The sequence below is a fragment of the Mytilus edulis genome, chromosome 13 (genome assembly GCF_963676685.1).
Source record: "Mytilus edulis chromosome 13, xbMytEdul2.2, whole genome shotgun sequence".
In the NCBI taxonomy this organism is placed as follows: domain Eukaryota; kingdom Metazoa; phylum Mollusca; class Bivalvia; order Mytilida; family Mytilidae; genus Mytilus; species Mytilus edulis.
In genome coordinates, this window is record NC_092356.1 from 52,211,045 (window position 1) to 52,236,519 (window position 25,475).

Here is a 25,475-nt window from a genome sequence, read left to right on the forward strand (position 1 = left end):
CTATATAATTAGTGGTAGGGATGAGCCGCTGGAATAGGTCACTTTTTCATGCTCTATGATTGATATATGAAAAGGGTGAGAAATTCAGATTAAATATATCAATAGGTTGATATTATCACTTGCTTGAGTATATCATAAGTATCTGAAACTAATCAGATGTCCGTATTTATTTTTGATGCTTGTTAATCCACAGTCGTAAATGCATCAGTTATTTGTCAAACCAATTAAACTCTATTTATTCTGATGTGGTATTTCCACTGATGCCAGTGATAGATGCAATAAATCCAACTATTTTGACATTTGCACCTAGTAATTAACATTCAAGGGTTTGTATACATAAAACATGATAACAACTATTTAAAGAAATTCCATTGTGACAGCGTCCTTTAAGAGGGAACGGCAATGAAACTTTTTATCAGTTTTTAATTAATATTTAATAAATCAGTGAAGGTGTTTGTATGATCAGACCAAACGTCTTTTATATGTATTGTATTTTGGAATTGAAATATCTTCATAATGAAAGATATAAAAGGGGCAATAAGAAGATGGGTTTTAAGATGTGACGAATTTATTGGAAAAGAAGGTGATATTATTGCGACTTCTTTGCTTCTTTAAAACAAGAACGTGATGATGAGCGGGAAAAAAATCTATAATAATGTACCAGAAGATGAAAAATATTTAAATATATCTATAGGTCTGTTTTTTGTTAATTGATATATGATAAGGTATATATTTTTGATAAACAAAATATATGAAAAGGGTGGGGTACTTGATGTCTCAGCTGCTCACCCCTACCAAAAAAAGTTTAAACCCTCCCCGAGGTTTAATGTTAAAGAGAAAATAAACATGCAACCGTTACACACAATTTATGTCATACAATGACAATGATATAATTTGTTACTTAATTATACAAAGTTGATAAAAGTCGAGAAGCTCAGATATACATACATAATATATATCTTAATCTTTTTTCAACTTTAAATCATACATGCTATGATATAATCAGCGTCTATCCGATTTATCACCCAACACCTGACATTTTTATTGACAATATATTATACAGATCTGAGATACAGATATACCTGCCCTACTTGCATTTTCTGTTTTGATTTTCCGAAAATAGAAATAATGATTTTAAATATTATGGCTGTATAAACAGGAAGTATAATCTGACAATTGAAGAATATGGAAGTTGAAAATGAAAGTAAGTAAATTAATACTGATTATACAATCAATGGATTACTAGTTAATGAGTACAATACTCTATCTGCATGCAGCGACTCTAGCAAGAACATCAATTTATATGCTGTGTCACAGATAAAATAACTTAACATTACAGATCATAACAAACGCCATTTTATTAATTATACATTCAAGAAAGATCAACGGTTCTTTTTCGAAATCTTCATGATCTTAGGCGGATCCAGCTATTTTTTAAAGAGGGAATCTAAACCAAGAATAAAAGGGGTCGGGGAGGTCCAACGTACCATATGTTCCCATTCATATGTATTAGTGGTTAATTAATAAAAAGGGGTTCCAACTCCAAGAACCCCCTACCCCTGAATCCATCACTGGATGGTCATTCGGGACCCCATCAGTTGACTGAAGGACTATTGTCCAGAATTTATCATCTATTTATATAAAGTCTCGTTATCATCAAGGACTATTTTCTCATGACTCACCAACATATTGATAAATATATTATAAAGTATCGATTCTTTGTATGGCGAATCAACAGAACTATACATTATGTAGGATTTTGAAGTTTACTTAGCAACATTGTTATCTCTCAAAAGATTTTTGTTAGGGAAAGATAGATTTTAATGTGTGACGATAATTAAAAAGATCTTTACAGAAGTCACCATTTGTTTGCATCTAAGAGACTGCAATTTTCTTAATGTTTTATTCAACAAGAAATACATTTTGTTGTTGAGATTTTTCATTTGGCATGAAAATGAGGAAGGCACGCAGTAACAAATCAGTGTTAATGAATCTATTAAATGAGTATAATCTAAAAGAGATGCAATTGTACATGTAACATGAAACCCTTAAAGGCCTTATTTCTATATCATCAAATTTAGATGATACTTTAAATTTAGATGATACATTAAGCCGTTCAAATCTCGTAAATTGACAAAAAAACAGACAAATCAAGGTAGCAATAAAATGCTGAAGGGATCAAATCAGCTACAACAAGAGTGAGCCAGGGTTGCATATAATACATACATTAAATAATCTCTATCAACCCACTATTCTAATCTTAAGTTTTGCAAAAATGAATTTTATTCTACACTAGCAATCATATTTAAAAAAAATCCACAGGGGACAAAATGCGAAACTACACAACTAAATGTGGAGTGCTACCTAAACCTTTTACTTGTATGACAGTCGAATGACATTCCAGAATATTGACATGTGATCAAAACAAACATGCACCCCACCAAACCGAAGAACATGTAATATCAGGTGCTCCGGAATGACAGGGAAGTCTGTTAGACATATGGCGCTGCTCAAGAATTGGCTTATTTGTCATTGTTCTTATATTACATCTATAGGAATATGAGTGATGAAGAAGAAATAGTAGGAAGTGACTTTATAGGATCGGATGATGAAGAGAAATCAGTTGAAGATCTTGAACTTAAGCTGCAAAAAATCTTGCAAGAAAAAGAAAAGTTAGAAAAACAGAAGAAAAAAGATGAGTTATTGTCAAAAATCAAGCAAGCTGAAGCTGCTGTGTCGAACTTACAGACCTCTGCTGAACCGTCAAGTAAGATAACATCCCTCCCTTACCCCAACTAAAAATTGTTAAGCAATATACCTAACTGTTAATTTCATTTAAGCAGTGTATTTGTTTTGCAATGTCAACCAATCGAATCCTTTCAGTTAAACATCAGATACAGCTAGCCGGACGAATAGCCACTGCCTAATTAATATAAATTGCTCTATTTATTCTAACACGTGAAAAACATTTCATTTTGTATATCCGTGCCTTTCCATCAGCCAATATTAAATGCACAGAAAAAAACGTATCCTTAAGTCTTAAAACTGAAATCCAAGATAAAGCTTACATGGAAAATTGATTCGGTTAAACACCAAATTAATATAATATATATACTTAAAATATTCACAGCGCATGGATATGAACATGATGAATGTGAAATGTATGTATACGAAATATGAATTTTCCATTTTAAACATTTTGTACGACTACTTGTAAGAAAACAAATTAAGCAGAATTTCAATTGACCGTTTTATAAAAGTGTACCAATAGTCAACGATAAACACGTTTGAATAATCTCATGCAATTTTTAAAGTAACATTCCAAAATATATGTTTGTTTTGTCACATCCAAATAGACACTCTTATATTCAAGTAACATTTCTTTTCATGAGTAGCAAACGTTTTCTTACAATTGATAGTACATTTTATTACTTTGTCAAACTGTTTATCAGTTTTTGCGAGTTTTTGAACTCACTTTTATGACAGCGCTAATTACGAATAACACAAAAATAGAAGATTTGATCAGTGAAGATTTTTACACTGTTAACGTTTTCTCTCTCAGTTTTTGCCATTTATGATATTTGAATGGGATTTCATTTCAACGTCCTATCTTGATTATGTAAGAAGGTTTGATTTATATGCTGAACATCTCAAAAAACATTTCCGTATTACTACATTGAGGACATAGTCAAATAAGCCACAGATCACTAATGTTCAATCCAAAGGCGTAATGTAAATGTAGCATGTATATATAATCATAGCTTGCGAAACATATCTAAAAAGAAAATAACCTTCTTATCAACGAAATGTTTCTGGCGCAGTATCAAACAAATAATCTGTATGTATACATTTTCAGAACAAATAAACTATGTGAAACCGACAATATCGAAATAACCATATCAATGCTTACTCAAGAAAATAATTATACAATTGTAGAATCTGAAATCGACTCATGGACAACAGAAGAAATAAAACAGTTCTTTAGAAGAAAAGGAATCATAGTCAAGAACAAACCATTGAACCATCTCAGAAAATTGGCAAAGTCTGTAATTGACAGTAGAATCCCTGACCACAAGACAACTGCCCCTTCTCAAATAAGTAAACATACTATTAATAAGAACGGGACATACCTCACATTTCCAGATATAAAAGACAAATCGTTATCAAATTGGACAGCTGATTTATTATCTTTGCCATCAGTTGAGCATGTGCAAGCACATGCGTACATCATATCGTCTGCTGAGTTTGATCTAGATCGGTTCCAAAATATACAGAAGGAGGATAGCTTCTTGTTATATAAAGGAAATGCCATAAAGAAAATTGAAGTACATAAACTTGATGAAGGCTTTTGTTATGTCACCTGTAATTGCATGTCTAGTCAAAACAGTCAAACGGATTTAGAGGTTGTGTGGAGTTTAATACGAAATGATGGATGTATACATACAGCTGGATGTTCATGTGATGAGTAAGTTTTGTTGTATTTTGTTTTAGAATAAAGCGAGGTGGATGATACTACAGGTAACGTAAAACTTATAAGTCCAAAACGTATCAAAAATGCAATGGCAAAATACGAACAAAAATTCTGTTTAAGTTTTGATGTAACTCCAATACAGAGGATAAAAATACAGAGGCAGCAATCAAATCAAAATTAAAAAGATACAGAAACACAGGCCTCACCATTGTAAAAAGGAAGGACGAACAAACAAACAAAAAGTCACTTGAACATCTACAAAACTACAGTCTGAAACTATAAACAGTTATCTCACTAAAAAGTTCATTTGTTGGACGTTGGACTTGTCAATCCAAATTATTTGTATTATTTGTATATAATTTAATACATATACATAAAAATAAAGGCATATGTGTTTTTTTGAAATCTGAGTGACATTGCTGTACTATGATAACACATTTTATGATGGTCAGTTAAATGGAGATAAATCTTAGAAGTTGCAGTGTTTTTGAACATTTTGTACTAGATTGTGAAGGAAATTTACCAAGGCATTTAAAGCAACAAAAAAACCAAACAAATGATGGGAAATTGAAATTTATTTGAGCTTTGAACATTTGATTGCTGCAAGATTATCATACATCATGTACATTGTTTATGGTGTTCTTTATAACAGAAACACTAACATAATAGATGATGTACCTTTAAAAATAAGCTAAATTATTAGCTATATTTGAAATGTTTTATTAACTATTTGTTAAGTAAACTATTTTAACAGTGTTAGTGATTGCTGCAAGCATGGCATAGCTTTGCTGTTGACCTTAGCATCTTTAAACAAGAGTAATAATTATGCAGTGGATAAGGTATGATGTATGCCTATATGTCTATTATGTATGTTCTTATGTACTGTATTTAATTAAGTCAATCAAAGTGAATGGAGTGAGAAAGATTGATATAAACGATTGAATCTATGAAAGTGTGAAATTTTGTTATGCCCGAAAGGGGCCTGTGATTAGGAAATGAAGAATTTGATTTGATTTTATTTAATTTAAGGTACATCAAAATCTACGACAATTGTATAACACAAATCAATAGCAACCAAAATATATCTTAATAAAGCTTGAACCATATTCTCATTTAAAACATTGTTATGCAACGTTTAAGTACTAATACAAATTCGACTGAAACAATAAAAAAAACCCAGGTTTTTCAAAAAGCATCGTTGATGTAGTATATTTTATACCGTTCATTTGTTTACTGCAATTGGGTCGATATCTATGACAGGGGACTGTGAGTCACTGCAGGAATCACCAGGCCAATAGGCAGTACTTTATTACTCGCTGGAACAAACGGACTTTGTTTTATTCAATTTGATGTAAGGAGTTTTTGAAATCTTTGGAATAAGGCAACATATCGCCCTCATACAAAGCATAATTCCAAAGTCTTATTTTGGCTTCCCTTTTGGTTAAACAGCTCTTTGACGTTTAACATTTTATTTTCTAAAAGGTTGGCATCAAACATAGCTGAATAAGCATACCTTATCGAAAAACGAACCTGATGATTCAGTAAATGTGAAGAGGTTTTGTCAATTAAGTCATCTTACCTGTACAAGTTCATCTATGTGTTTGTTTCAGAAATCAGTTGGTGCAAATTTCATACAAAATCCAAATATAAGCATCAAATTGTCCTCAACAGCTATGTAGATTGTTTTTGAATTGCTGAATTGTTGTTAACTCCTACGGTTTATTTATTTAAAATTACTTTAATCGACTTTAACATTTGAATAAAAGTTAAACAAATACAGGAGACGTTGTCTATTTCCTGTCTTTGGAAGATTCATTATTGGATACAAGTAGTATGTTTTCAATTGAAGATTTTATTAGGAAGACGATAAGAAACTAGAATTATTTTGCTCCCAAATCTCTTTTAACTGCAATTTTATAAATGAAATGTCAAATTCAAATAAATATAAAACTAAACTAAACTAAACTAAACTAAATACATAACATCATACGGAATGAGGTTATACCATTGAAAGTTTTTAAAAAGTAGAATTATTAATAGCAATAAATCAGTTCAATATTGATACATATATACATAATGAAACCCATTTGCAAGTATGGTATTGAGAAAAGATGATAGTCCGTCGGAAGGGGACGATACATGGTTGACCCGTGTGAAAAGAAAGCAATATATCTTGCAAGTAAAAGACACCCTTGTAGATTTCGAAAAGGAGAAGGGTAATGCCGCTACAAGGCAGCCCTCGCAATCGCAAAGTGGAAAGGAATTGCTATTAGCTGTAAAAACTTGTTTCCCAATCCACTATAAATAAATATGATTAAATTAATTAATGAATAGTGCAGTATAGTGCAATCAAACAGAAGTTGGCAAATATAGAGCTATTTCAAGTAAAATAGTATTCGTTTTTGTGAAGGAAATGTAAAACAAAAATGTTAATAAGTTGTTGTGTGTTTACGTATTTTTGTTGTCTGAAGGTACAGATATGTGATAAAGGTACTAAACTGTATCCGAATCCAAGTTTAACAAGTTTACAGCATGGTAAAAATGGACTCCCTAAAGTAAAGTATCTAGGAGGGGAAATGAAAGATTCAAGGGGTAGTAAAGTCTTTACATATACATCAGAGGGGAGTTTAGAGGTGGAGGAGGCGGGACAAGACGTATGGTTACCTCCAACAATTATAGAAAATAATTCAGCTACAGCCAATAGAATTAACGAATCACTAACCAAGCAAAATGACAGATCCATTCCTCATGTTCCTGTCAGAAAGCCACAAAATAATTTAGCTATTCATCTGTCTGAACCTAATACTCTTTTGGATCCCAACGCAAACCTCCAGATTTTGAAGGATAAAAGTACCGGAGATGGAACATATATGAATCAATTGCAGACCAAGTTTGAAGCTAGACTTACAAAAAGTCCTTCAGAAGTAGAAACTGCAAGTACAGGGAAATCCAGTGAATTATCTGCTAACAATCGGGAAATGCAACTGAATTCCAGAATTTATCACAATATAAAAGAGGTATTTATAAGCAAAATGAATTACTCTGATTTAAACAAACACTTTTCTGAGACTGACATCATGTAGATGCTGATTGAAGCCAATTGTGGTCTTTTTATTGTTGACTTGTGTCTATATTCATAATAGACAGACTTCACGGAGGTGCATCACATGTAGTCTTTTAAAATTAGCATTTATCGTTACTCCACGTGCCCAATATGAATAACTTTCTCCTCCCACTTCACGTTATAAAGTTTGTTTCAAACCCATTTATCTCGTTGCACTTAAAATAAAGGATATCACATATATAGTTAAATTTTACTCATATGCTACATGTCATATGTCAATTTTCTAGAAATTATAGGGTCGGTTGACATAAAATAATATTGCAGTATCAAGTTGAAATGAAATTAAACACAATTATATATGTATATAACTATCGTAAAAGTAATTTTCTATTTTAATTTTCAGATAGAAAAACCTCGCCAACGTTCAACCGAACCAAAACCCTTAATTCCACCCAGAGCAAATGTACTTAGTAATCCTAGAGAACAGTACACGAAAAAGGATAGGCAAGAAACCGTTGGTAATATTCCTTTTTTGCAGGAAAATATACTTCATTCAAATACTATTAAAACTACTAGAAATGATGGAATGATATTTAAAAACATTTCTGTTAAAAGTGACGACATGACTTTTTCACATAAGCCAATGCCAGATAGTGAGAAGCTACCAGTCAACACAGGCATGACTACACCTTCTACATCCCGATCATACCCACATACAACAAGTATAGAACAAACAACTGTCCAAAAACCAGTCACGCCTTTATTAAGGTCGCAACTGGGATTAATACACAAATACCCATTGCAAGTAATGAATACTCAACAGAAACCTATATCTGAAGTGGGTTACCTCATGCAAGATAAATCTACTGCTGTACCAACAGATGTGTCTACATATCCGACTGGTCAATTACCTAAACCTACATCACCATATATATACCCTCAACAGACTATTGCTTCTACTGTCACCCCGGGATATAATCCGGTTTACCAAGCACCGGTACACGCAGCACTCGTTTACCCAACAGACCAACACCGACTGAATTCCATGTCAAATTTGGTGCCAGTTTCGAATTACAATCAGTCGCAAGTGATACAAAATGCACAACCCGGTATGTCTGTTCCTAGTTCTCAAACAGGTTATCCGTATTCTAGTTCATATGCCTCTTTTTCGACTCCACTGATCTACCCTGGAAATGAAACAAGTAATGCTGAACACAAAAAAGTAAGTTGGTATCATATATTTAGGTCTCTCTTATGTATAATAGAACAATGAATTCATTATGCTTATTTAAAATTAGATCACAAAAAAGCTAAATTATTGCTTGCTTCGGCTTTTTTTAAATTTTGTTGTTGTGTTTCTTTGAAAGGGCAAGTGTTATACTTTATCAACTTTATTGCGGAACACATTAAAGGATTTATCGAAGCAACATTTAAAGGATTTCGGGAACTTTCCTTCTTCGTAGGACTATTTTGTTTATTTTCGATGTTTAAGGATAACAAATAAGAAGATACGAGTCTATTTCCTATTAGAAATATACCTACACAAAACCAAAGGAGAAATATAACAATAACTAACTTCAGGCAAACAAACGATCTTTACCAATGATCATAACCCTTTCATTTATTAATGTATAACGCTAAAGGTTCCACGATGACAAGTCACATTAAATACATCCAATATGAAACTTACGGTATATATAATTTAACACATAAAGACAAATATGACAAACAACGAAAATCACTTCGCCACAGATTCGTAGCATAGAGAGGAACATAATAAAACGCAGGCTTAACATGTTATGCTATATTTGCAACATAACCAATCTTCTTCTCAACAGGAGTAGCACTTTTAAATGATAATAGTTTTTATTTATAAAAGGTAACTTTATGATTGTTGTCCGCTGTAGAATTGCAGACAAGTTAGATTAATATGTCTTTCCACCATTATTATAAATGATGGGAACCAGTTATATGCAACACAAATTTAGAGATTTATCATTTTTAGGCTGTTGATATTCTGGATGCAGACAATGCCCATTTGCTAACTAACCCGGACCCTCTTAAACCAAAAGTGGACAGAAAAGGTCGATTTACGGCAATAAATTTAAATCAATATTTCCAGGACAAAACAGTTTCTGTCATTAACAGACCAACGCCAAACAAGATATTAACAGCGACAAAAGGTATATAACTGATTCTTATTGTGCATAAATACTAGGTTTGAATATTGAGATAAAAGATATCGAAAGAACATATATATTCATGTTTATCGGTATGTTGGTATTATAGCTATCTTGTTAGACGTTTTCGAAAACAATTCCGTATCGACGCTTAATCCTATGCCGATGATGGCAAGTAATCTTTTTGTGATCGGGATCATCTCAATGTGTACAACTATCACAGGTATTTAATATGTTTTTTAATAGAAAATTTTAATTTTAAAAACATTCGTTTTGAATGATTTGCTACTTTTTGTTCTGTTAAGTAACTGAGAATGGACCGAACAATTTATAACGTATAAATACAAAAGGGATATTATTAGTTATCTTGGTGTAATCAGGGTGTACATCATTTTACACCGATGTTGAAAATGCATAGTAAAATTTCTAACACCCATGAAAACAAATGTAATTTTTGAAACGTTCCTTACTGAGTGCAAAATGAAAAAATTCTTCTGAAAATTTCCACTTAACAGTTTAACATCGATGTTGTCTTGCATTGCAAATATAACTTTTATATATAATATAAATTTGGGGGAGGAAGGATTTATTTGTTAATTTTCTGCTGGAGTCACTGAAACGTTCATTACAAATTCATATCACTATTAATTGTTAATGTACATACACGCATGCTTCATTAGAAATAAGATATTTTATTTATGAGAACAGCTGCCATCGACGATAAACTAAGCCTGCACAGATATCACTTATGGAGTGCTGTTTGTTCATTGGATGTCACCATAGTGTTCCGAAAGCTCTCTATCAATTCAATTCGACAATTGTTTATTCTACTGTTCATGAAACACTGTATTCCGTTTCGATAGTTACAAACGGAGACAAAATCCAGATGGAATATCACAAATGCTTTACGACTGTCACACATTTGGAGCAGGATCTGCTTACTCTTCCGGAGCACCTGAGATCGCCCCCAGTTTTTGGTGGGATTTGTGTTGCTGTCGTTTCCCGATTTGTGACATTTTTACCTATTGCGTCTGTTTGTTTTGTTCACACAATGCATATAAGTGAAAGGTTAAGCAAGCTTTGAAAAACCAGGTTTAATCCACAATTTTTTACATTAGAAAATGCCTGTTACAGTACAATGTCAGGAATATGACAGTTGTGGTCCATTCGTTTGGTGTGTTTGTTATTTTGATTTTGCCATTTGATTAGGGACTTTCCGTTTTTAATTTTCCTAGGAGTTCAGTATTTTTGTAGATTTTACCTTTTACTGAACATAATTCAAAACTAATAAGAACATTCAGTGTTTTTGTAGCTCAAATTCCGAATAACGAAATGTAAAAGAAAAATCACAGAAATTATTTTCTACCTCTACAACCAAGGTTTTCGGGATCATTCATTCAATCAGTATATTTCGCAGTTATCGGTGTCGATGTTGGTTGTCTGTAGACGTCTTTTCGAAAATGTTTATTTCAATCAATCATGATACAAATGCAAGGCTATTTTATTTAGAGTAGTTGCCAAAAATAATCATTCCACCAAATAAACAAAATATCAAGATAGAAAAAAAAGTCGATAAACAAACACAGATAATTGACTAAAATAAATTATGGTCAGCAATAATTTGCATGTATTCCATCAACAGGTAATGTCATGTTTTGACACATATGTTTGGATAAAGTTATATTTGTTTTAGTTTGATATTAGACTGGCCCGATATTGAATAAAATATATACGGTGACAAAACGTAGTCTATCCGTCTTTATGGCGGAATAGGTTATTTATACTTGAAAAAAATATTATTGATTAACATTGAGAATGGAAATGGGTTACTTGTCAAAGAGTCAACAACCTGACTAAATAACAGATAACAGCCGAAGGCTACCAATGAGTTTTTAAATGCAGCTAGATAATCTCGCACCCAGAGGTGGGCCTCACATGGCCCTTGATAAAAACTGTATTTGTTCAATGAAAATGAACCCTTTTCCCGTACATTCTGAATGTGAATGATAAATGGATTTTACAAAGTTTCCCGAGAACTTGAATTATAAGTTTGTGAATGGTGAGTACCTGTCACACGTTTTACATTCTTTTCTAAGGAAATCAAGATAACTATAAATTCCTAAGTTTAAAAAAAAATGTACATACTATAAAATAATGTTATAACGTATTTTAATTTCATTATTAGAGGTCGGTCATTTAAAGACGTATCAACCGTATCATATACGTTGACGTATCCGCATCTGCAGATACACCAAAAAAACAGTATGTGATCTCGAGCTTTAATTTTCTGTACTTTCTTTAATGCAAATTGGCAACTGATTAATTTCTAATGCAAAAATTAACAAAACAATTAGGAAATATCAAGTTTTTGTGGAACATGTAATTCGAATTTTAAAGATATTCCGGATAGATAGGACAGTTTACAGTTACGGGCATGATAGGAGTGAATACGGTAAAATAGAGCATTTGCATTATTCACGTATCAGAATACGTGCACGGATCGAAGTATACGGATCGAACAGATTTGTTTACAATAATGATTTTACCCCGATCTCAATCAAAATTAAGTGCATTATATAATATTTTCATCGGGACCAACTTGACTTAATTTATCCTTTCCTCATATACGTGTTATACGATACGTCGATTCGGATACGCCAGTAAATACTTGATTAATGCAAATACTCTAATAGTTTGTTTGTGTTTTAACTTGTGCTCACGTAGAACCAAATTGTTATTAACAAATAGAGTGATACTCAGTACATTTCTTTTTCAAATGTATTTATATGACATCTAAGGCAACTCGTGTTTACATAACCTTTTATGATAAAATCGCAAATGAACAATATTTAAAGTTCCTTACATGTATATAAGTAGTACATTTGATTTTCTTTTTGTGTTTATTCATGTAAGATCTTGAATTTTTTTAAACTAGATAATTAAAGGAGTGTGTACGATATTCGTGCACCTGCCCTACATTGGATCCCTTTTAAGGGCATGCAAAAGTAGTTGATAGACCCCCCAATTATTTTTTACAAAACACCATTATCGCAAATATTGAAAGTGAATGTTCGATTGTTTCGAAGAGATTCCAGTCTTAGGCTCGGGATCACATAATATATTTTGATATATTTGCAGATGTGAATACGTCAACGTATACGATACGGTTGATACATTTTTAAATGACCGACCTCTAATACAAGATATTAATATTCAAATAGAAATGAACGGAAGAGAGAATTAGATAAGATGGTATATTTTGTAGCACAAAGAATAACCTATGACAGAAAATTTCTGATGAGACTCCGGAAATCTGTGTTTTCACAACGTAGACCCGATATCATCGATCATTTTCCAGAAATACAAATAAATTCGGCGGTAAGTTTTATAGTATTTAAAGCTAGATCTGGGCGTAGCAGTAAACTGGAGGCAAGATGCATTAAAACTGTCCATTTAGTATTTATTTAAAACATGGGGGTCTTTCGATTTGTTCGATTAGCAGGTCGCAAAGTTTATTCACTTAATTTTGTTCATGCATCATTGTCAATGTAATGGAAATTATTGCGACTGTCGTACAAGTGAGAGGTTTAGCACTATAAAACCAGGTTCAATCCAACATTTTCTACATTTGAAAATGCCTGTACCAAGTCAGGAATAAGATAGTTGCTTTCCATTCGTTTGATGTGTTTTATCATTTGATTTTGTCATTTGATTATAGACTTTCTGCTTTAAATTTTTCCTCGGAGTTCAGTATTTTTGTGAGTTTACTTTTCGCTTTGATACAGATGGAAGTCGATTACACAATGTTCATAAAAAAGGCAAAACAATTTCCGAAGTTTTCTTTAAATAATTTAAAACAGCATCTTAAGCGCCCAGACATTGTTTTATAATTTCTTCTTCCAATATACACACTTTTTTAGTTACAAAATGTACTGAGATCAACAACTAGTCAAAATTTAAACCTCCGTTTGAAGGTGGACACTAACATTAATTATTTAATGACAAATGCTTAGTTTTAAAGATGTCAACTTTCCGTTTAAACAGTTTGCATACTATAACTTGTTACTGCATGTGTTAACATATATCTGTACCCGAATCTGTTTTATAAACATTGTTTATGTGTTACATATTTGTTTTTCGTTCATTTTTGGTACATAAATAAGGCCGTTAGTTTTCATTTAAATGATTTTACATTGCCATGTCGGGGTCTTTTATAGCGGACTATGCGGTATGGGCTTTGCTCATTGTTGAAGGCCGTACGGTGACCTACTTATGTTAATTTCTGTGTCATTTTGGTATCTGGTGGAGAGTTGCCTCATTGGCAATCATACCACATCTTCTTTTTTATATTGTATTAATGTTACTGTTGGAAAATATATTCAAATATTATGTACTCTATAATCCGTTACTGGTATATCTTTTTCCATTGGAATTAATGTTCTATTACGTTTTTTTCAAAATTAAAATTACAAATGCATTTCTATGATATGAGCAGATACAATTTTGTATAACAAGATGAACGATGCGATTCACTGTTAATTTTGTAAGTTAAACATAATTTTAGCACTGAATATTGAAACCTTTTATCAGAAATAGCTTTATTTTCTTCAACGTTTCACTCCTCTGAAAATGGTTCAGTAACTATAAATTGTAGAAAAACGTTTAATGTAATGAACGTGTGCCACAAAATACAATTTAGTACAATACTTCTCATATATCTATCCGCAGACATTCATAAATGTATCAAACTTCAAAATACACAAAATTAATATGAATTGAGGGAATAATATTGTGTGGGTTTTTTTTGTGTGGTTAGATGGGAAATAATTGACAAAATTAACTTCCACATGCAAAATTAAAGAAATGAGTCAAACAATCACGAAACACATTGTTTATTAATTATAAATAAATTTTAGTTTGATGAGATGCCTGTTACAGATCGTTCGTTTACGTTTACTCCTGGATATGTAAAAGGTGCCCCGAAAGCGGTATGTTTGCGAATATATAGTAGTTACTGATACAAGTTATGACAAATAATTTCCAAGAGAAAATCGTAAGTGCTTCAACAAGAGACCCGCCCGCTTCAAAATCAATTGAAAATGAAAACCACAAGGAATTATTTTTAGTTTATTAGTTATTAAGTTTAAACAAACTGATGCAATTGGAATACACCATTAAGACACCAACCAAGTGAATCAATCACCTTCAAAAAGGCTACATTGATGAATATGGGTCAAGTTTCAAATCATACAGTCTAGAAATTTAACTCAAATTGTTAATAATCTACCATCTACATTTTGTAAATCCTATTATCTACAGGACATAATACATCAGTTTATAACTAATAGAAACTCATAAGGTGCCTGACATGGGAGAGCCATATGACAATGTGGCACTGCTTAGGTTCAAAAGACCTTTTTATGATTTCATGCGTCTGTAGCGTATTTTTGTACCAGGACATTTAAAAAACAAACATTTGTAATCTAGCTAGGGATGCATTGATACAGAGAAACGGTAGGAGATATAATGCAAAAATTTACAAAACTGTTATAGCAAAATTTATATAGTTTAGAAATTGAAAACAAAACTATCTGCATGCGTCTGAAGCGATTTTCTTGTTTATATCCATCTGGAACGCCGAAATCCGAATATTTATAAGCCAAGGCTTATCAAAATAGTTTCATTTATATGAGAAATAAGAAAGCGTCAAAATCTAAAGCTAAGAAAATGAATCAGAAGGGGAAAAATATTTTTTTGAAATTATAGTTCTGCCAGCCGATAGGCTGAATAGAACGTTCAAACTCATTTAGATTTTTTTTTTATCAGAATTTTGTGAAAGGAAATGTAAGTTAATAGTTATCAAAGGTACCAGGATTATAATTTAGTACGCCAGACGCGCGTTTCGTCTACATAAGACTCATCAGTGACGATCATATCAAAATATTTATAAAGCCAAACAAGTATAAAGTTGAAGAGCATTGAGGATCCAAAATTCCAAAAAGTTGTGCCAAATACGGCTAAGGTAATCTGTGCCTGGGATAACATTTGGCATCAGTTATATAACATTTCACAATCAAATTCAGGCATGATGCTTATAATTATAAAAGTAACAGTTGCATATTTTGTGTGTCTCTCTAACAGATGGCCCCAGTTACAGACAAACCTGCAGTACGTTCAAAACCAAAGCCAAAACGGACACAATCACCTGCTGCTGATGCTCCCCCTGGTGCCGTTACTACACAACCACAGATGTCTACTGAGGTTATATTGCTTCTTTGTTAAATATTTGTTTGTTTTGAGATAATGACACAGTGATGACTGCTGTACCCATATTTTAACTATTTTACCTATTATGTCTGTTTTGATTAGCATCGTTGTAAACATAATAGAATTTGATGCGACTGTCATACAAGTGAGAGTTTTAGCGCTATAAAACCAGGTTCTATCCCCCATTTTCCACATTTGAAAATGCCTGTACCAAGCAGGAATACGACAGTTGCTGTCCATCGTTTCATGTGTTTTATCATTTGATTTTGCCATTTAATTAGGGACTTTCCTTTTTGAATTTTCCTCGGAGTTCAGTATTTTTATTTTATTTGTTTTTATAGTTAAAGTTTTAAAATGTTTAGATGATTTTATAAGATTATGTACTATAATTAAAACTGTTGAATTCTAATTATGTTATAAAATGAACTCCATGAGAATAAAAGGTGGAAGAAATGTTCCTTTCAGGATAAATAAATATTTCAAATGCCGGAATTGTCTGATTGTGGTTTAACTCACGTTCTATTGGAAATATGTCACAAGCATTTAAATTATTGTTACACATTATTTGTGTTACTCTTTTTTTTACCTTTATTTATTCCCCCCCCCCTTCATAGCTGGTTACATTCATAAGCCAGCATTTTGCAAACGGGAAATAATTTCAAATCTCTGTAATCTTATTTGTTTGTTAACTAACATTGTTTCTGATTGATTCGATTTCAGAATTTACAGTTGGTCTCTTCATGTCTGTACCTTCATACAAATAACCGTTAACCTAATTTGTCTTTAAACTTGCAGAGATTTTATTTAAATATAAACTCAGACGCGCGATTCGTCTATAAAAGACTCATCAGTGACGCTCTAATAAGAAAAAAGTTTAATAGACAAAATATATGCAATGAAGAAGAGCATTATGGACTGGAATTTCCGAAAGATTTGCCAAATACTGCATACAGTATGTTAAACTCCTAATCATCATAAAACATTTGCAAATAAATTATACATATTTTTAGAAACATGAAAACTACACTCAACCCTTCAAACAACAGAAAATTTAGATATGAATTAAAAAACGTGAATTTATTGCAGGACTCAACGTAATTTTTGAGATCTTAACCTATCATATTAGCTTCGATCATGTGACTGGCAAACTTACAAAACAAGTTGGCAGAAAAAGTGTTTACCTATTTAATGAATAAATTATAATCCTGGTACCTTTGATAACTATAATAACTGTGCACTAAATAAAACAAAATTACAAACAAAACCCTAATAAGCTAATGTAAAAAATGAGGTAAAGGAAAGCAAAGAGAAGATGCTAAATCATGAGTCGAAGGACAATATCTTCGAAAACAAAACCCCGATTAAACGATAAAACGATAAACAAATGCAAACAAAAACGTTATATAGATATCTAACGAGTCGAATTAAACTACCAACGGCAATTTAGGACTCGAGTCCATTTTGGAATGCGACATGGGCTGATGGGATGATGTGTATTTTTTTTTATGTAATACATTTACCCCTTCAAATTGCAATTAAAATGCATTCAAAATCCTGAAATAGGGTGTGCAAGTACTATTTTGATACCCATATATGTTCCCTTCCAGTTTGATGTATCATACAACCTTCAACTTGTAACACAGTCTCTTTCCTCTGAGTTTAGCAAGTATGGCGTTTATGTCTGATTTATTTATATTAATATATTAATTACACACAGGAAATTATGCGTAAAGCGATAGGTGCAATTAATATGGTGAAACACGGATGTGATGCGTCTATGGTTGTCAAGGTGATATCAGATCTTCCAATCTATACTGAGGATGCTTTGAGTCGTATTGTGAATTTGATTGTTGATACGGTAAGTTTTTGTTTGTAACAAATGCTTTGAATAGACGGAGATAACATGCTTTTATTTTAATGTTGATAAACTCCAAACCAAAAGATTCGTTTGTTTTGTATAGGAAAAAGTAAAATAAAAACAAAAGTACCAAACTCCGCGATTTGAGAATTGCTTACTCTTCCTAGGAATTTGAGCCTAACCTTGTTTGTTTTGTTGGAGTTCCTACTGCTTAATCTTTAGTTTTCTGAATAGATTTATTTGGAATATTGTTTGACTTTGTTTTCAGAATATTTTCAGCTTTTAACTATTTGATTATCTCCTTCATGTCTTTTTCATTTTTGAAAATGTATAAGTAAACATGCAATTTTTAATTTCAGGCAGTCGATGACGCTAGTTGTTTATCAGTGTGTACAAGTCTTTGCCGCGTATTATCACGTGTAAGTTATAACTTTTATATGTGTATATAATGTGAAAGTAGTGTTGATCCTTATGTCATATACATTTAATGGTATTAATGTGACACTAATTTGTTGCTAAATACATAACATCATTCTCCTGTGGTATAAAGATTTCCGATTGCATTCAAATATTTTCACCATTCTAGCATGTCTAGAAACCAGATTGAAATGAAAATAAGCTGTATTATTTTTCATCTCAGATACATTTTGTCATTCATGGAACACATTCCTTCCACCCTCACCAAAAATGATGATCCCTAAATTATGTTTTATCTATAACAAACTACACCATTTAATGTTACAGTACAACTTGTAATAGAATATGATATAGAATTCTCCCTGGCGAAATTTTGATTCATTTAACATGGAATTGGTATTCAAATATAAACTTTTTAAAATCCAGTACAAATCATAGTTTTATTATCTTCTGGAAGAAACTTGATGCATTTTACTGGGAGAATCTTAGATTGTACTTTTTTTTGTTTGTTTCAAAGGTGTTACCTTAGCTAGTGTGAGTATGTACAGAATATTGTTTGTTTGGTTTAACTTGTTATCTCTGCATAGTAATGGGTTAATGAAAAACAGGCTATGAAATATACTAGTAATACTTTTAACAATACTTGTTTTCAAACAAAATGTAATAATATACATTTACGAACATCAGTCGAAATAATTCTCATTATTATACATATTTTCATGAAATAGGCAAAGGTACAGTCAAGGAATGATCCAGGTGAATGTGTTACATTTTCTATGGCATATAGACAGAAATGTACAAAGGAGATAGAACAGGGAATTTTAAGCAGATCTACAGAGGTATACTTTATTTTATTCGCTTATTGTTTGAACAAGATGGCTTTTTTAATTTTTTTTTATATCAAAATGATTAATATAGACAATTGTTTTATTTATAACAGATTTTTCTAGAACATTCTTTCATAAATATACTCACTTACAATACTTTTTTCTGGTGAGATAACACAAGCTATCAATTTTCATTACATATAATAGATTAAATTTTGAATTGGTGTATATGGAATTATCTTTTCTATTTTAGTCTCACAACAGAAGGATAGAAGAAATAGCAAGGTAAAATACATTTTCAGAATGAGAATGATTTTAAAACAAGAAGATGTTTTTTTCATGTTTTTCACTTACCTGTATCTTCACAGTTGACTGTTTTTTTTCCTATGAAAATATCTCATATATTCCAATTCGTAGTACAACTGGCAGTTAGCAGCTAATAGTATCCTTTATTAAGTACCCACATCCATGCGTTAAGGGTTGGTAAAAGACTGAATTAACATTGACTAGTAAATTGTCTCATACGAGATGTCGGCAACAATGGTATGATTTCATTTAGTCGAAAATAATACTAGTCTAAATGACCGATCTGACTTATTCATAGATCAGTCTGTAGAAACAAATAGAAAACGCGGGTATGTCAATGATTAAAACATATATAACGAAATCTTTCAGAAAAACTTTTTGTTGTTGTTTAGTTAAACAAGATAACATAATTACCAAAAATGATTCAAATGCATATTTTAAAGACATTTGTATATAATTTCATCAAATTATGAATAATGAGGAAAATTTACTTTCGAAACGCAATCTCCTATATCTTGTTCAGTCTAAATATTGAAATTTCATCCGTTGAAAAAAGTAAATGGCAACTAAGATTCACATTTTAAATCTGTAGACATTCCTTCACAATTTTTGGAAGATCAAATGAAATTTAAATTAATGAGGACGATATATGGTATTCAGATGAATAATCTGATTATATACTATATTGTTGATTGAAATTGAAAATATTCAAACACATAAGTCGAAAACAAACTGTTAATTCTATAGCAAAAACTGAAACACCTCCAAAATACAAACAACAGTACAACTAACCCAACATAGAAAACTAAAGACTGCTTAACACGAACCCAAACAAAAAATAACCCCTACAAAAAAAACAATGATAATCTCAGGTGCTCTCTAAGTGTAAGCAATACTGTTCCGTATGTGGCACTCTAACAACATTTTAATCACTTAAGTATCTGAGCATTATCCACTTAGGGTTTGACTATACTACTATCAAATCAAATGAGAACAGAATATTCGAATATTAAAAAAAAACAAGGGCTTCTGACTTTGACAATTGAATAGTTCTATCAAAACTCATTTACAAAGTTTTTGTTTTTACATTACTAGATTTACTGGAAGTATTGCTCGTTTAATACTTCTGAAGACAAGTGATATCCATGCTATACTAATGAAGTTTGCTCAGACAAAATCAGAAAAATGTTTAGAATGTTTTTGCACACTGTTAACGGAAGTCTGGGAGAGAATGGAGAAATGTACATCTGCAGTGAGTCTTTTGACATTAAGATCAGACATATTGTGTTATTTCATTGGTTCATAAGCTCGTTATTTGTTCGTCCTGAATTTGTTTTAAATTTACAATTAAAGTGGACATAGGACAAAGCAAAAACTGATTGACCAACACAAGTTGAATTTAAGCAAAATCTAAGAGGAATGTAGATGACATTGGAAGGACGTTAAATGCTGATGATATAACTGATAAATCAATGTTTAAAACACCACATTCTTCTTACAATATCATTTTTTTTAAAACTTTTATTTTGATTATTTGTAAGGATAACTTTATTCCAGCATTAGTGTCCAAGTTATATGTTGAACTTGTATATGAATACACATTACTTGTTTTTCAATTCAAATATAAAAGATTTAAAAAGCAGATTTGACCGAATCAAAAGCTTCAAAAAACTACATTAAGTAAAATAGAGCAAACCTTCTGGGTTCAAGATATATATAGAAATGGTACGTTCGAAACAATCCAAGAACAACTAGATAGATGTAAGATCCAAAAGAATAAGACGTAAACGAACAACCAAATATATATTATCTTCTACAATTGCACTATCTAAACATCACAATAAAGTGCTTCGGAATAATAGTAAAGTCTTCGTATGCTACACCATTGGAACCACATTAAAGATATATATATTGGAAACAGGCTGTCAAGTTTTGGAGACAATTACAGCGTTAATGGTCTTAAATATAATCAGTCTGTATAGTTTTAAAATTATAAAAGACCGTTTAAAAAAAGAAAGTCCTCGCGGCAATCATTGTTTTTCGCAATATTGAAGTACAAGATTAACTACATATAAGACTCTATTAAGATTCAGTTTTTATTTTATAGTTTGATTGGTATATTTTGTTTGTGTTTTTTTAATTGTTTGATTTTTCTTTGCAGAATTACCTTGACCAATATTTTGAAGTGATTGATGAAGTGTTATTGTATAGTGAAACCAATGCGGCATTGAAATATAAATTAGGACAACTGAAAAGTAGACAGCGCTAAATTTGAGAGGTTACAGAGTTATAATACATTAAACTACATATTGCTTTGGAACTTCTTTATTTATTAAAGGATAAATATGAACCGTATGTTTTAAAACAATATATAAAATTATATCTTGTATTGTGAAATGAAATTAGACTGTGCAAAATGGTCATGATTTAATTTAGTACAATATAAAATGAAAATTAAATCCCGTTAAAATTCTTTTTTTGATTGACTTGGAAGCAAATACTGACATGGTATAAAGTGTTTATAATCATATGTTGATGTTATTAGAGTGATCACTCCAAAAAAAAACTACCCAGAATTATGTCAAACATGGCGAAGGATCTGCTTACCTTTCCAGAGCACCTCAGTTCACCTCCAGTTTTTGGTGGGGTTCGTCTTGCTCAATATTTAATTTTCTGTGATGTGTACTTTCGTTTGTCTATTTGTCCTTTTTTTTAGCCATCCTTGATTGTTATGCAGTATATAAGAAATATATATCACAGCCATGCATAAATTGTTCACTTTAAAAAGTTCAACCGATGTGAATGTCGCATGAAACGTTTCTATAGATTTTACTTTTTCACTGGAAATTTCATCTGTTGATATATAAGGTAATCATTTTGCGAATATTTTTTAAAATATAGTAGTAGGCATTATGACGGTACAAATGGTAAATTGTTAAAATGAAACTACTCGGAAATATGAATACAATGATGCTGTACCTCTATGTTTGACATTTTACTAATTTACTATTATGTCAGGTTGTTTTGTTTGCACATCGATGTCAATATAGTGAAATTTAATACCACTGTCATACAAATGAGAGGTTAAGCTAGCTATAAAACCAGGTTTAATTCACCATTTCCTACATAAGAAAATGACTGAATTAAGTCAGTAATACATGTGATATGACAGTTGTTATCCAGTCGTTTGGTGTGTTTGAGATTCTGATTATGACATTTGATTAGAGACTTTCCGTTTTGAATTGGAGTTAAGAATTGTTTTGATTTTACTTTTATATCGTAATTTGAAACTCTGGGGTGAAGATATTCTGTGATATTGTCGGCGTCCTTTGTTATATTTTATGAGGGTTTTCTTAAAGTTTTTTGATTTCATAAAATAAGTTGATTATACCTGTGACTTTTATTTGTGTACTAATTTCAAATACAACTTAAATTATGTTCACACAGCAGGCATATTCTATGTAAATAAAAAGCTTCACAAAACATAGATGACAGGCACTACTGTCATATTTATACAAATAACAGTAAACTGATTTTCTGTGTATCTAAAGTTGTCTCAGTCTATTCTTCATGCTGTTTTTTTTAGGACTGTAACAAAATGTATCGTATTATTCCAGTTCTACAGCAGGTTATTGAAACATCTCTTTTTGATATCTTGAAACCTATTTTCACATTTAGCCATTATATTTCAAGAAAGGTACGATTCCACAAGCAATATTGAATACACAGTAGGCAACTATAATTCGTTTTGGCTTCTTTACGATAATACCCCATTACCATACATATAAGAATTCTTGGCAAAAAAAGTTTGTTTTAAATAATTGCAAAAAACATGAATAATTATATCCTAGCAATGTTTGAAAGAATTTATTCGCATAGTATAGAGATGATTTCGTCAATTCCTTTGTTCGCAGATGACACCATACTCATATGAAATTTCATAATCATGCCAATAGAACTCATAATCGGATTCTATTCCAATACATTCTCCCAAAGCTCCTCTATTGTTTGGCTGAATGTTGTTTGTGTCACGGGTGTCCCAGTTGGTGTACAAAAGTGGTGTACCATCTAATCTTAACCAAGATCCACCTGTGATTTGTCCAGCAATAAAAATTCCAGAAATAGAAAGGTCATTATCTATTACATTGACAATGAATTCCTGTTTCGCTTGGCTATCTATCTCTATTATCGATGCTGAATGTTGAGAACATACTTGACCAGCTTCGACACAATGCACACTGTTGGATATAACGATGTAGCACAGATTAAGGTAGCGTATGTATATAAATCCACTATAAACATCACACCATGGTTTGAATATCACGTAATTCAAACCATTCATTGGTAAAACTGTATCGGGGTACGATATGTACTGAATACAGCTCTGATCTTGGTAAGTGATAGAAAGACAATTGTCAGACAACGCACATTTCGAGTAGCATTCGATTCGGGAGCGTACGAGTGAGTTCATTAAGATTTCACTGGAGAGAAAAGAAGCTGTTTTAATATTTGATCCGAGAAGAGCAAACTTAAACTGAAACAGCTCGTTTTCCAAACTTTTACTAATCAAACTAAACATAAGAATTAGGATCGTAGTTTGTAATAGCATGGTAATTTTTTACGGAAATTTTTTATCTTTTTTATAGTCAAACTTTCACTACATCATAATGATAAGCTACAAATTTAAAACAGTTTGAAATGAAGGATTTTTCTAAATTGCATATGTTCACATACATTTATTTGTTAACAATTCAGTAGCAAAATTAAACGATAAAGTTTTATATAGAATTGCTTTCGATCGAAAGTTGATAATCAGTAAATACTTTTGATTGCTTTGCCACAATTTACGTCGGGACTACATCAATATGACGCATTTAACATGAACGGATGTTTATAATGTATAGTTTAGTATTAATGACAATGGCGTATGTATAACCCCATCTACTTCTTATTTACGATGTTTCTGTCATGTTTCACTATCCGAAACATCTGTGTACTTTTCATTAGGCCTTTTCTCTATTCTCTCGATAAGCAACTTATACAGATATATTTAACAATAAAAAAACAAACACTCCATTCTATGTCAAAGTATGTAGTCCTTGTTAAAATATTGACAATACTGACTACATAAAGCTCTTTGTAGCTCTATTATGATACTTTAAAAAATTGGCATGTTCCTATTTCTTTAACTTGCATTGAATGATCTGATACCACTATTCGTGGAAAAATTATTATATATTATACTCAATCCTCTTTTTAAATGTTTACAGGTATACTTTCTCTTGAAAGAGTTTTGTAGCTTAAAATTACAAAAAGTAATTTTCTTGAACGGCTAGTGTAGCTTTTAGGTGTAATACAGTGGAAATTGCCTAATCAGACACACTGGGGGACCAGACAAAAATGTCGGATTAAGCAGGGTGTCTGAATACTCAGGTTTGTCTGCAAAGAAAATCCTATTTTGGGACCATGAAAATGTTTCGGTTAAAGCAGGATGTTGGATTATATTACCACTTAATCATAGTACGTCACACCCAGTTGCATACGAAAAAGGATTGAAAGTAATATCCTTTAAATTGACAATTGTAGGAAATTAAAATTACATTTCATTGCAGTAAAACCTTCTGAGTCATAAACATTGGGAATCTTTAACATTAACATGTTCCTCTTTGTTTATCTTACAATAATTTGTATATGCTTTGCATACAGAGATGGGTCCGATTACTTTCAATGTAATTGATTAAATTACAATTACTTTTTCATTTGTACGATTAAATTAAATTAATGATTACATCATTTCTGAAAGTATCTGATTAAATTAATGATTACATTGGCAAAGTAATCATGATTACATCTGATTACAATGAATTTAAAAACAAAACATTTTGAATGATGTGAATGAATAAATGTTCCATATAACTATAGCATTTTTGAGAAAGTTTTTCATTTGGTTAAATTATAAAATGATAACTTCAAATTAAACTTTATCTATTTAAATAAACACCAAATTTCACTACATATATATATACATTACACTTTATCACCAATGATCTCTGAATTATTTTGAATTAAATTTAATAAAGATATA

At 31.4% G+C, this 25,475-nt stretch overlaps 1 protein-coding gene across 3 annotated transcripts; it reads left to right on the plus strand.

The window, feature by feature from the left end:
* The first annotated feature begins 857 nt into the window (after positions 1-857).
* Positions 858-21,860, plus strand: LOC139501183 (uncharacterized). 3 transcript variants are annotated; one of them, XM_071290174.1, is made up of 16 exons: positions 858-1,204; positions 2,556-2,767; positions 3,937-4,465; positions 5,226-5,310; positions 6,943-7,488; positions 7,939-8,757; positions 9,541-9,718; positions 12,981-13,093; positions 14,632-14,703; positions 15,857-15,976; positions 17,700-17,840; positions 18,200-18,259; positions 18,986-19,096; positions 19,338-19,369; positions 20,486-20,642; positions 21,552-21,860. In XM_071290174.1, exons 2-16 carry the CDS (start codon positions 2,560-2,562, stop codon positions 21,657-21,659), a joined length of 3,279 nt encoding a protein of 1,092 aa, XP_071146275.1. In that variant the 5' UTR covers positions 858-1,204; positions 2,556-2,559; the 3' UTR covers positions 21,660-21,860. The 3 variants fall into 3 exon arrangements, with proteins under 3 accessions (XP_071146275.1, XP_071146277.1, XP_071146276.1); XM_071290176.1 differs by having other exon boundaries at positions 861-1,204; positions 9,658-9,718; XM_071290175.1 differs by lacking the exon at positions 14,632-14,703 and having other exon boundaries at positions 881-1,204.
* The last annotated feature ends 3,615 nt before the right edge of the window (positions 21,861-25,475 follow it).